Consider the following 12,176-nt stretch of genomic DNA (forward strand, 5'->3'; position numbering starts at 1 on the left):
AGACGCCAATCATAGCTACGACCTTACTCTGTTGATCTTGCAGAATGAAAAGCGACTGAAAATAAACGGTGTACTAAGGGGAGGGGGGTGCTGAGGTAAATGAAATTACGTGACGTCTCTTCTTTTCGTTGGACAATTATTACCATTTTCTTGGAAAATTGAAAATCTTTGAAAACAACAAAAAAAACCCCTCCATGCCATACAGTCATTCAGACTGTAATGTAAATACCCTCTATTGAAGTTTAATTTAAATCTAGCGTTGTTCTATCACAAATCCTGCAATCTGATTGGCTAAGTTACACGCTAACTATTCCTTGATAGTTAATAACGGTGGCGAATAAGGCTTCGTCATCGTCAACAATCAAGTGATAGTAATCTCAAGATCTCGAGCAGCTTTAGGCGGGATGTTTACGCTCAACTACAAGTCGAAACGTCAACATATTCATTAGTAAAAGTGACCTCAGCAGATTAAAAAAGAGACTATTGTGCGGCATTATACGCCGTTAGCTATACATAATAAGCTAAATTACGCGCACGTTTTGGTTGGTTCTTTCATGTGATCTATTGGAGCACAGACGCATTGATGACGTCACTATCAATAATGTTTTGACTCTTTATTGCATGAAAAAAAACAGATTCCATGTTGCCGTGGGTCTGTACAGTAAAAGATCACATAGGACGTAAAAATGTGGTAGGAAGCTCAGTGACACACCCGGCCGCGCCTCTTGGGTCACTTTTTTGTTCTCACCACATTTTGACGTCATCTGTAATCTATTACTTATCTATTACGTCACCATCAGTAATACTTTGGCTCTTTATTTACATAAAACAAACAGATTCCATGTTGACGTGGGTCTGTACAGTTAAAGATCACAGGAGACGTCAAAATGTGTTAGGAAGCTCAGTGACACACTTGGCTGCGCCACTTTTTGTTCTCATCGCATCTGTAATCTATTACTTAACAGACGTATGGCAACACGGAATCTATATGTTAAACAGTTAATGGACCCACAGTTTTAGAAAACAGGTAGTTGAGTCTTTCCTAAAAGTTCAACAATGACACCACAATGTCCGATATATGTGAGATTTCTAATGTATTAGTTTTCTGTTTATTGACCACTAAAATGCATAATTCTTAAATAGAAAGTAACTGAAATCTTGTTTAACTGTTTTGAAGGCCTGATGTCCCCCATGGCAATGTCCAAATCCATTCAGCACCTACTGCAAACTACTGAAAAATAAGAGTGGAACCAAAACAAAAAGCGGAAAAATTTTTATATTCCTGGGTTGCTGCTTCATTTAGCAAGTTCAACAGGGATCAAAGAGTTTTCTTACTACAAGTCATATATGTTGGGAATCCAATTCCAATGGTGTAGGTTGTCAGAAAAAGGGAAAAGAAAGGAGGAAGGGTCTCTTAGATAAATTAAACGGATATGATCCTGAATCTCACTCTAAGTTAATGTTAGGAAATGAAAGTGAATAGTTGAGTTACCATCAAGATGCATTGTTATAATTTTTGAGAAGATTTTTTGAAAAGTGTTGCAAATGGTAACCAAAATTCGCTGAACACATCAGGATCAGCGGAAAAAGATAGTGACTGAAATGGTTGTTTCCTGACCTACACTCCCCCCCCCCCTCCCTCCCCATACTTATGAGGTGGGAAAGGGGGAGGGAAGCTCCTTTTCACTTCGTACACGCCCTTTACCTGAATGAGAGTAACATCCCAAAAGCCAAGACCAGAAGGGAAATTGTTATGCCCACTGAAAAGAAAATTATTAAAACGTTATTTTCTGCTGCAGTGGTATGCAATGGCCTCTTCTGATACGTCCATTACGTCTAATACGTTAAATTTTCCTCAAATACTCTAAAATATAATTGAACATAATTTTGTTCTGTACCTATTTTAACTACGCTCGTACACATCTAAAGCAAAATTTTAAATACAAATAAGGATAATCTCGGTCTGGTCAGGAGCACTGAGCTGCTGAAGGCTCAGTTAAGTCACTTGCTTAACTTGATTGAAAATAACGCATAACCTTCATGTGATGATCTTTCACGAAGCTGGAAAATGCAATCAATGATTGAGTCTTCTTCGTGTTTGCTTAAAAACCTATCCCTCAAAATAATCATTTCGAAGCCGTCCAATTGAATATTAAGGGTCACTGTTCTCTGAGAAAGCAAGCCATCCAGAAGTACTATGCGAGTGGGTATTCAAATGGGTTCCTCAAAAGAAACTAAGCACAGAGGTTCTAGGACGCGAACGATGACCGAGAGGAGAATACAACTACTTCCAGTGCATAGCGACGTCAACTAGGCGCTGCCGACTCAAGTTCTGTAGAAAGCAGCAGGTTAAAGAAATCTCAACTGTTTCTCCAAATAAGTTTGCAAATTCTATTTACAATTTCCTTAAACACTCCAGTTGAATGGAATCGCTATCTCAACTATCTAAGTCACTATTTCAACTATTTACAGGAATGTGTCCTACCTGCGTCACAGTATTCTACGCAGTCTTTCGTCATCTTTTCCACCTTCAACCCGTTACAGCTGTACTGATCCGGCACACACGTTCGCTCGGTAGTATATAATATACAAACTCCAACATGCCGATGGATTTTTGTCGCATATCCCTGATGCATGTTACAAGAGTATACTTGTTTTAAGATAGCCGTCGGTAACGATATCTTTCAACGCAACAATATTGAATAAGAGACCGCGAAAGGTCCCGATTTAAATTAGTGGTAAATATTCGCGGTTGTTTTGTTTAATTATTTATAAATTATTCTGTAGTATGTACGACAAATGACTTTATTTGTTCCATAGCTATGGCTTTGTTATCTTCCAGGCACACAAACCTGACTTCCCTTTTCTTGTATTATTTGACGAGTGGCTCGATGATATCTTTTTTTATGTATCAAAATTATTTTTCTGACTGATCAGGGATCTAATTGAAGTTTTAAGTTGCAGTAGTTTAAAGGCTGATCACTTTAACCCAGCCAAGATCGATCTCTGTCATACAAGCAAATAATTTTTTTAGTTTTATTCTGAAAACGTGTAAAGGCTTTCAAAATAACAGAAAGTCTCACAGTTTCGAACCCTAAAGGTCGTCTAACTGTGGTCATAGCTAGAGGTGACAAGCTGAAATTACAGGTTTACACGAGCGTTTCATGTTTTTTCCACATATTTGGCATGACAGCGGTTGCTTCTTTCCTGGGAAATTTTGCGCGAGAAATTGACGTGCAGCCAGTCATAGATATTGATCTCCTGGCAAATGCCCTCCGTTTGAGGCTGCAGCGTCAGCTCATTCACCCAATCCATACCAGATTCCCACCAATCCAACCTCAATTTACTCTTACGCACCTTTATCCATCTAAATTCACTTTAAACTACCACAATTGATTTTATTTCTCACAAAACGTTTTCAATCTAATCAATTCATACTTTTACTGCGAAGAATTCTAAATTTACTTCATTGACTCATGTTACCCCAAGCTTCTGCGGGGTGTTATCCAATTAATATGGGTTCTTGTGTTCACCCCAGGGCATCAATTTGTAAAGGGTTTATCTTTAGGAAAAACTCAAGGAGCTATCGGATTTGAAATTTGGAATTGGAAAGCAGAAGCGCTCAACGGAGTTGATCCTCGACGTACAGTAGCTTGCGATCCTAGGGTTGTAACCAGAAAGGTAAGGGTGACACTAAAAACGCTAATCATAGCCTCGAACTTACTCTGTTGATCTTGCAGAGTGAAAAGCGGCTGGAAATAAACGGTGTACTAATGGGCGGGGGGGTGCTTAGGTAAATGACGCCATTTCTTTTCATTAGAAAATTATTACCATTTCTTGGAAAATTGACAATCTCTGAAAACGAAAAAAATATATTCCATGCCCCCAAATGCTGATTCAGACTCTAATTTAAGTACCCTCTATTTAATATGAATTTAAAACTAGCGTCGTTCTATCACAACTCTAGCAATCTGATTGGCTAAGTTACCATCGTCAACTATCACGTAATCTAGAGCTCCCCCGCCCCACTCCCCTTTAAACAAATACCCTTAAAGTGAAATATCATCTTAACAGTGAACTGAAACAGCCTAAGACGGGATGCAGGATGTTTACGCACAACTAAAAGTCGAAACATCAACATCTTCATATAAAGTAAAAGTGACCACAGCAGATCAAAAAAGAGACGGTTGTGCAGCATAGTAAGCCGTAAGCTTTACATAATGAGCTAAATTACGCGCACGTTTTGGTTGGTTCTTTCATGTGATCTATTGGAGCACAGACGCATTGATGACGTCACCATCAGTAATGTTTTGGCTCTTTATTGCATAAAACAAACAGATTCCATGTTGCCGTGGGTCTGTATAGTAAAAGATCACAGAAAACGTCATAATGTGATAGGAAGCTAAGTGACACACCCAGCTGCGCCTCTTGGGTCACTTTTTTGTTCTCACCGCATTTTGACGTCATCTGTAATCTATTACTTAACGGAAGTATGGCAACACGGAATCTATATGTGAAACAGTTAATGGACTCACAGTTTTAGAAAACAGGCAATTAAGTCTTTCCAAAAAGTTTAAGAACGACATCACATTGTCCGGTATATGTGAGATTTCTAATGCATCACTTTTCTGTCTATTGACTACTAAAATACTCGATTCATAAATTGAAAGTAACTGAAATCTTGCTTCCTTGTTTTGAAGGCCTGATGTCCCCCATGGCAATGTCCAAATCCATTCAGCACCTACTGCGAACTGAAAAAACAGAGTGGAACCAAAACAAAAAGCGGAAAAATTTTAATATGCCTGCGTTGCTGCTTCATCAAGCAAGCTGAACATGGATCAAAGGGTTTTCTTACTACAAGTCATATATGTTGGGAATCCAATTCCACTGATGTAGGTTTTCAGAAAAAGGGAAAAGAAAGGAGGAAGGGTCTCTTAGATAAATTAAACGGATATTGTCTGAAATCTTTATCTAAATTAATTTTATTTAAGAACTCAATAGGGAAAATGAGTAAAGGGGGTAAGTTTCTAAAGAAACTGTGGTGCTGCGTCGGTGAGAGAGTATAGCAGGTAATTGAGTGTTAACAACTGAGTTGAAAACGTAAATTGGCCACCGTAAAGAGTGAAAAAGCTGACGTTTCGAGCGTTAGCCCTTCGTCGGAACGATTGGAGGAATTGTGGGTTGTGTGGGTTTATATGCAGAAAGTGGAGCTACACTATTGGTGGGAATATGGTGCCGAGAAAACAGGAATAAATTAGTTGAATGACAAGCGCTGGACGAAGGTCTCCAGGCCCTCAAACATGTTTGCGATCATCGCACTGTTAAGGAACTAGCTCTGAAACACTACTCCGTTTGGCCGAACTAGTACTCACACTCAATTGCTTTTCATTCGGTAGTAACTACTACAAACAAACTAATGGCGTGGACATGGGTACTAAAATGGGACCCAGCTACGCCAATCTTTTCGTAGGTTTTATTGAACATCAATTTTTTTAGTCAATACCACGGCCCAAAACCTAAACTCTTCGGCCGTTACATGGACGATTGCATCGGCGCTACCTCCTCTACCATAGAGGAGCTCACTCAATTTATAACCGCAGTCAATTCCTATCATTCGGCTCTTAAATATACCTGGGACATTTCCGACACTTCTTTGGATTTTCTAAACATCCAAATTTCAATTGAAAGCAACGGTTTATGCACTAGTGTTTACTACAAACCTACAGATTCACATAATTACTTGTTGTATTCATATTCACATCCATCACACGTCAAGAACTCCATACTGTGACCTTTTTTACAGTTCTCAGACTTCGTCGTTTATGTAGTGACGACTCTCTGACCGCAGTCAATATACTCTTACACATCACCCTCACAACCATGCTGTTAAATCTATCATTCTTAAAAACGTGAATTTATTCCAAAACGATTCAGTGACTGGCACTATCTTTCCGCAACCCCCACTTATTTCATTAAAACGTGACAAAAACATAGGCAACTTTTTGGTCAGAAGTTCATTTCAGACCAATGACCAATCTAAAACTTTCAAATGCACTCGCTCACGATGCAAAACTTGTCCTTTCATTCATAACGTAGAGAAAATATCGGGACTCAAGTGATCCAGTAGGATCACTGATCACTTTCCGTGTACTTCCGCCAAAGTTATTTACTGCATAACTTGCACTTATGGCAATAAGTTATACACTGGTGAAACAGGAAGACGACAGGGTGACCGCTTCCGAGAACACCTTCGCGACGTGGAAAGAAATGACAAGGACGCATCCAAACCAGTCGCTAGACACTTTAATGTCTCTAATCACTCTAAATAGAATATGGCAGTTTGCGGCCTTTCCTTACATCTAGGCAGTTCAAAAAGCCGCAAAAGACTAGAACAAAAATTTATCTTCCAAATCGTCACCCTCAATCCCCACGGAATCAGCGAGCGCTTTTCATTCAACTAATTTATTCCTGTTTTCTCGTCACCAATAGCGTAGCTCCCCTTTCTGCATATAAACCCACACACAACCACACAAATTCACGTTTTCAACTCAGTTGTTAACGCTCAGTTACCTTAGAAAATTAATGGTTGAGTTACCATCAAGACGCAAGATATTTCAAAAGTGTTGTAAATAGTAACCGAAATTCGCGAAGCACATGAAGATCAGCAGAGAAGAGTAGGAATAGAAACTGAAATGCTTGTTTCCGTACCTACCGCCCCTCCCCCCCCCTCCCCCGCCCCCTCCTTACTTTTTACAAGATCAAGGTAAGGTGTTTTTGGAGGTAAGCTTGTTTTTACTTCGTACACGTCCATTACCTGAACGAGAGTAACATCCCAAAAGCCAGGACCAGAAGGGAAACCGTTATGCCCACTGAAAAAAAATTGATAAAACGTTATTTCAGCGCCACAATGGCCTCATCTGATATATCCATTACGTCTGATACGTTAAATTTTCCTAAAATATTCAAAATATAACTTAACAGAACTTTGTTCTGAACTTACTTCAACCACGCTCATGCACATCTAAATCAAAATTTTAAATATAAATGAACATAATCTCGGTCTGGTCGGGAGCACTGAGCTGCAGAAGGCTAATTTAAGTCACTCACTTAACTTGACTGAAAATAACACATAACCTGCACTTGATGATCTTTCACGTAGCTGCAAAATGCAATCAGTGACTGTGTCTTCCTTATGTATGCTTAGCGACTTATCCCTCAAAATAATCAATTCGTTGCCGTCCGATTGAATATTTAGGAATCACTGCTCTCCTAGAGAACAAGCCATCCAGAAGTACCTTGCGAGCGCTCAAAATAAACCAAATTTCATTTTTTTACTTTTTACTTTTTTATTTTAATTCATTCGCCACAGTTCAACAAATACAAACCACTAATCTACATCACTCAGTTACAAGAAAAGAAAAAATAAAGTGGAGTGGCAGGAGAGAGGAACAGAACTTTCGTCCCAATTGAGACCTAACCCCTAAAATGAAAATGAAACAGTTTCTTCCAGTTGCCTATCTTGTTTAAGCCAGAGGCTAATGGACTCTCCAAAGAAAACTAAGCATAAAGGTTCTGGGACGCGAAACATTAACGGGGGGAGAATACAACTACTTCTAGAGCATTCCGAAGTCAACTAGGCGCTGCAGACACAAGTTCTGTAGCAAGCGCCAGGTTAAAGAAAACTTAACTGCTTCTCCAAATAAGTTTCCAAATGCCATTTACAATTTCCTTAAACACTCCAGCCGAATGGAATCACTATCTCAACGATCTAAGTCATTATTTCAACTATTTACAGGATTGTGTCTTACCTGCGCCACAGTATTCTACGCAGTCTTTCGTCATCTTTTCCACCTTCCACCCGTTACAGCTGTACTCATTATCCGGCACACACGTTCGCTCGGTGGTGATCTCACCGCCAGCTTCACTACACTTTTCGCATTCGCCTTCTTTGGCTTTCCATTCCATGAATGTAACACCTGTGACATCATTTGGAACCAAAATCAGCGAGCAGAGGGAAAACACAATCATTGACAAACTTTGCGGTAATACATCTAAGGCAGAAACTTACTACACGGGAGAAACAGCCAAGATCCTAATAACGTGCTAAGCTTATATCCAGCATTTCAAATATATCATTCAGGGGTTTCACCTGCCTTTAAGCAAATAGGCATGGGCTTGCAAGTGATTTGGGCGGTACGATATCTATTTTTTAAAAGTATTTGAGCGATTCGCAAAGCTCGGCTGTTCGACTCGACAGTAATTCAACTGTAGTCTTGTTGAAAGGGTGTTAACGAGAGCATTACAAGAGAATCGTTTCTTAGGACAATATCTTGTTCCTGAAAAGCTGAATGCTTTCAATAGCAGAGTAGGAGATAAGCTTTATGAAACCTACAAAACCGATCTTTTAGAGAAGAGAGACTTTGACAATGAAATTTGACGGCGGCAGACAAAGTGATGAAAAACCAGTGACACGTACAGAGACACTCCAGCACGCTAATCCAGACCTTTATCCGACGGTGGTCACAATTACTACCATCCTCCTGACAATGCCAGTGGCAACTGCTACCCCCAGTTCTACTTTTGTCTCATATCCATTACATACCGCACAAGTGAATAATACTTTTTACGCGCGCTCGTTGGTTAGTTCGGGAGAGATTGGCAAATACTTTTCACCTTCGTGTGGGGTCGACTGATAAGCTGTGTTTTAGGTCATGAGTATTTCTATTCCACATTACCCAATAACAAAACGATCGACAGGGAAGACATGTCATTCCTTTAGTCATTTTACACTGACCTTTGGGTTCAAATTCAGCACCCTCATTCACAACCGTTAAATCCTGAAATTGACCCATCTTCAATGCTTTTCTAAACACCTCTTCGATCAAAACACCTTTTTCCTTCACAACCAAGCATAACTTCACTTCCACGCCAACTTTGCCGTCTTTTTCTGTGAACTTCACTTCTGATACTGTAACGTTTTCGTACTTTTCGGAATCATGGTAAAGGTGTTTAATCTACAGGATAAGAGTAATCACGTGGGTGTTAAGGTCATTGTGACGCTCATTAATCAGATATTAGGTATACGAACTCAAATTGAAAACTAAAAACTTATGTATCCAGTCTGAAACAAAAGCACTCTCTTTTAGGGAGCATGAATAATCTATGGGTACATATATGAATGCATTTTCTTTCCAGTTTCACCTTCAATTCCCTTAGTGCCTATAATGATTTACTATTGGTAACCCTTAACCCTACCCCTCCCTGCTCCCCCTTTTGCCTTCCCCACCTTCCCCACCTTCCCCACCTTCCCCCCTTGCCCTTCCCTCCCCTCCGCTCTCCAACTAAGTGCTATTGTACATACTGTTCTAAACGATAACATGTTTGGCTAGTTTTTCACAGATATCAGGGAAATCAAACCGTCGAAAGTTTCGTGCCTAAAAATTGAGAAGTAATGCAAGCATATTTCTGGGTTATTGAGCATCAAACAGAGGAATTATAGAGCTGGGTTGGAGCTCCAAATTTATTCGTAGGAACGGTCTTATGAGAAAATCGCGAGAAGAGCAGTTTCAGCCACATTTTTATGACCAATTAGCCTTTATGGCCTTTTTCGTGCTTTCCTCGCTGTAGTTATGGATGAAAAAAATCTTCCATTCGTGACTCTTTTTGGCACAAAAATATTCCAGCTTCGATTTGGGAATTATCTGCCACAAAACTTCACTAAACTGTGACTTAGACCCCTTCTTAGTGTAACTTCTACAATAAAGAAATGTGAAAAGTCAAATCCCTCTTATCGAACAAATGATTGAGAAGTCAGGTTAAACAAAAACCAGTAAATGGACTTACTGCCATGGATGTCATGTCTTCCAAAGCTTTGGACTCTTTTGACGTAGAGTTTCCAAGGGATGCACTCCACATTCGGTCTACCACAAACTTAATCATCGCACAAGCTAAAGAAGGAACAAACGTTAGCACGCCCTCAAAGGATACGAAAAACATAAATTATAACAATTATGAGTGAATTTGGTGCTAGATCACGATAACAACTTCTACTTGATAACTTTGAGTATTCTCATTACCTGTTTGCTGGATAATGTTTGGATATTATAGGGAGAAGTTTAACCTTAATCACTTCTGGGAGGTACAGAGTAAAAGTGCAGGTTCATGGATGTGCCCTCTCATATCATAAAAAAAACTGCCTTATACGTATATTCTTAGCTTGTTTGTCAACTTTTCAAGAAATGTTTAGACAGGAAACTGAGCAGAATTCTTAGAAATTTTAAGAATATTCGTTTTGTCAACACAAACTGACACTCAAGTTACAAAGAAAATGCCGACTGGTTTGTCTTTGACATAACAGGCGACGTGGAATTAAGTATCACAGACAAATAAGCTTACTTGGCTTCTTTGTTTCTGTGGTTGGTGTGGTGGTCTCTTTTTCTGTGGTACTTTGCGTCGGCGTGATGTGGGTGGGTACTTTTGTTGTAGGTTGTGCTGCTTGTAATGACATGGGCGCCATAGTGTAAGATGAATTCGGTGATGGCTTTACAGCAGCGGTCGAATTCTTTCCTAGGGCTTCTGCAAACCAATGGTTAGATTTGAGAAAGATCTAAGTGGGGGGGGGGGGGAAGTTGAAAATACGGGGAAGAGGGAGGGAAGGTTGAGAAGAAGAAGAAGAAGAAGAAGAAGAAGAAGAAGAAGAAGAAGAAGAAGAAGACGAAGAAGAAGAAGAAGAAGCAGAAGAAGAAGAAGAAGAAGAAGAAGAAGTAGAAGAAGAAGAAGAAGAAGAAGAAGAAGAAGTTGTTCACATGCACAAGACCTGATTCTTTCTCAGAAACGTGTTGAAAATGAATACAACTCATAGGAGACGAAAGGGGTTAATGGCCAAACTGTTAACTCTCGATCTCGAACTCCAATTGCCGCCATCTATAAACAGTCCAGCGAGTTTTTGAAAAAGAACAAAATATGTTTACACAAAGTTATGTAACACAAGAAAATAATGATCTTAAATTTATTCCATGATTCATTTCATAGCTTTTGGATTCCAGCGGAGGAGAATTTTAACCAGTCAAAAAATATTCTGTCATTCCAAGAACATATTGAAATTTCCTTAGCTCTGCTAGCATCTCTCCTTTTATTTTTTTGAAAATTCTGTCTGAAAAAGAATGTAGGAATATTTTAGGATGCTGCGTCAGCCGCTGCACAAGCACTTGCCTCATGACAATACTACGATCGAAGTACGTTTAATACCGAGTGATATATTGCCAACCGTTCAAAAGCAAACGCAAATGTCAAGTAAATATAAATATATACATAGCATTCAGTCAAGTAAATAGATGTAACCTAACTTTTTCATAAACATTCATTTTTTCATTACATAGCAACTCTATAACTCATACGTCATAACGTCAGTTACATGTCGCCAAATACACGTGGCGTGAATTTGAAGCAGGAACCGAGGAAGGCTCCATACATAATCGAAAAACTTTGGTATGGGATGAGCCATGGGAAACGTTTAATGACCCTTTATTCTAGAATAAGGTTTTAGCGTGTCGGTGCTGATTAAAATCTGGTAAGTTTTCTAACATCCTCATAGAGAAAAGTCCTGAAATTTAGTTATTTACCACCCCTCCCTCTCCACCCACTGTGAAGAGTGGGGGACTTGACCGTGAAAAAAAGTCAAGACTCGCGACGGTGAAACGTAAAATGAGTCCGCAACAACTCTTTTCTAATAAATCTTAAATACCAAAGGTAACTGACTCAATTTAATGAATAGGGCTAAAGAAATGTTTTCTTTTATAATGCAACCAATCAGTTTTCGTCGAGAACATTTGGTAACCAAAGAAATTGAGGACAACCGAAGTTTGAAACGATGCGCTATTTAGAATGATTAGTTACCGTTCCGTTTATGCGACCAAAAGATGCAACTAACATTGCTTCTCAGTCGCTATGACCTCTTCAAAGCTATTATAGGTTGAAAAACAACTAAATCCACGTTCTCTAAAAATAAAAACGGGAAAATGTCTTCTGAGATCGAAATTAGGATGCCTACAACAGAAACCAACGATAAACGTATTCAGGTCTTTAACTTTTCTGTCCGAAAGGTAGAGCGGAGGAAACTTGACATTACGTTGTTTGCCGTTCGCTTTAACATGTTCCCAGAGAATCCTACTAATAGG

The 12,176-nt window shown here is 39.3% G+C and overlaps 1 protein-coding gene and 1 long non-coding RNA gene across 4 annotated transcripts in view; both read right to left on the reverse strand.

Moving 5' to 3' along the window:
* Positions 1-599: 599 nt before the first annotated feature.
* On the reverse strand, positions 600-1,765 carry LOC149048076 (uncharacterized). Its single transcript, XR_016184954.1, has 2 exons — positions 1,706-1,765; positions 600-1,231 (listed from the first exon to the last, which is right to left on the reverse strand). It is a non-coding gene; the product is annotated as an uncharacterized LOC149048076 (long non-coding RNA).
* A 2,538-nt stretch (positions 1,766-4,303) lies between these two features.
* The window catches only part of LOC149048077 (uncharacterized), an 8,193-nt gene continuing 320 nt past the window's right edge, over positions 4,304-12,176 (reverse strand). Inside the window, exons 2-7 of one of the 3 annotated variants that reach the window (XM_089200319.1) lie at positions 10,396-10,575; positions 9,844-9,947; positions 8,795-9,014; positions 7,809-7,976; positions 6,815-6,869; positions 4,304-4,751 (exon numbers count right to left, since the gene is read on the reverse strand). In XM_089200319.1, the coding sequence (XP_089056445.1) occupies positions 4,742-4,751; positions 6,815-6,869; positions 7,809-7,976; positions 8,795-9,014; positions 9,844-9,947; positions 10,396-10,575 (737 nt within the window). In that variant the 3' untranslated portion in view covers positions 4,304-4,741. The remainder of the gene's footprint in view (positions 4,752-6,814; positions 6,870-7,808; positions 7,977-8,794; positions 9,015-9,843; positions 9,948-10,395; positions 10,576-12,176) is intronic. The other 2 variants (XM_089200321.1, XM_089200320.1) reach the window with 2 other exon arrangements.

Source organism: Pocillopora damicornis, chromosome 3 (assembly GCF_964200805.1).
Source record: "Pocillopora damicornis chromosome 3, jaPocDami1.2, whole genome shotgun sequence".
Lineage (NCBI taxonomy): Eukaryota > Metazoa > Cnidaria > Anthozoa > Scleractinia > Pocilloporidae > Pocillopora > Pocillopora damicornis.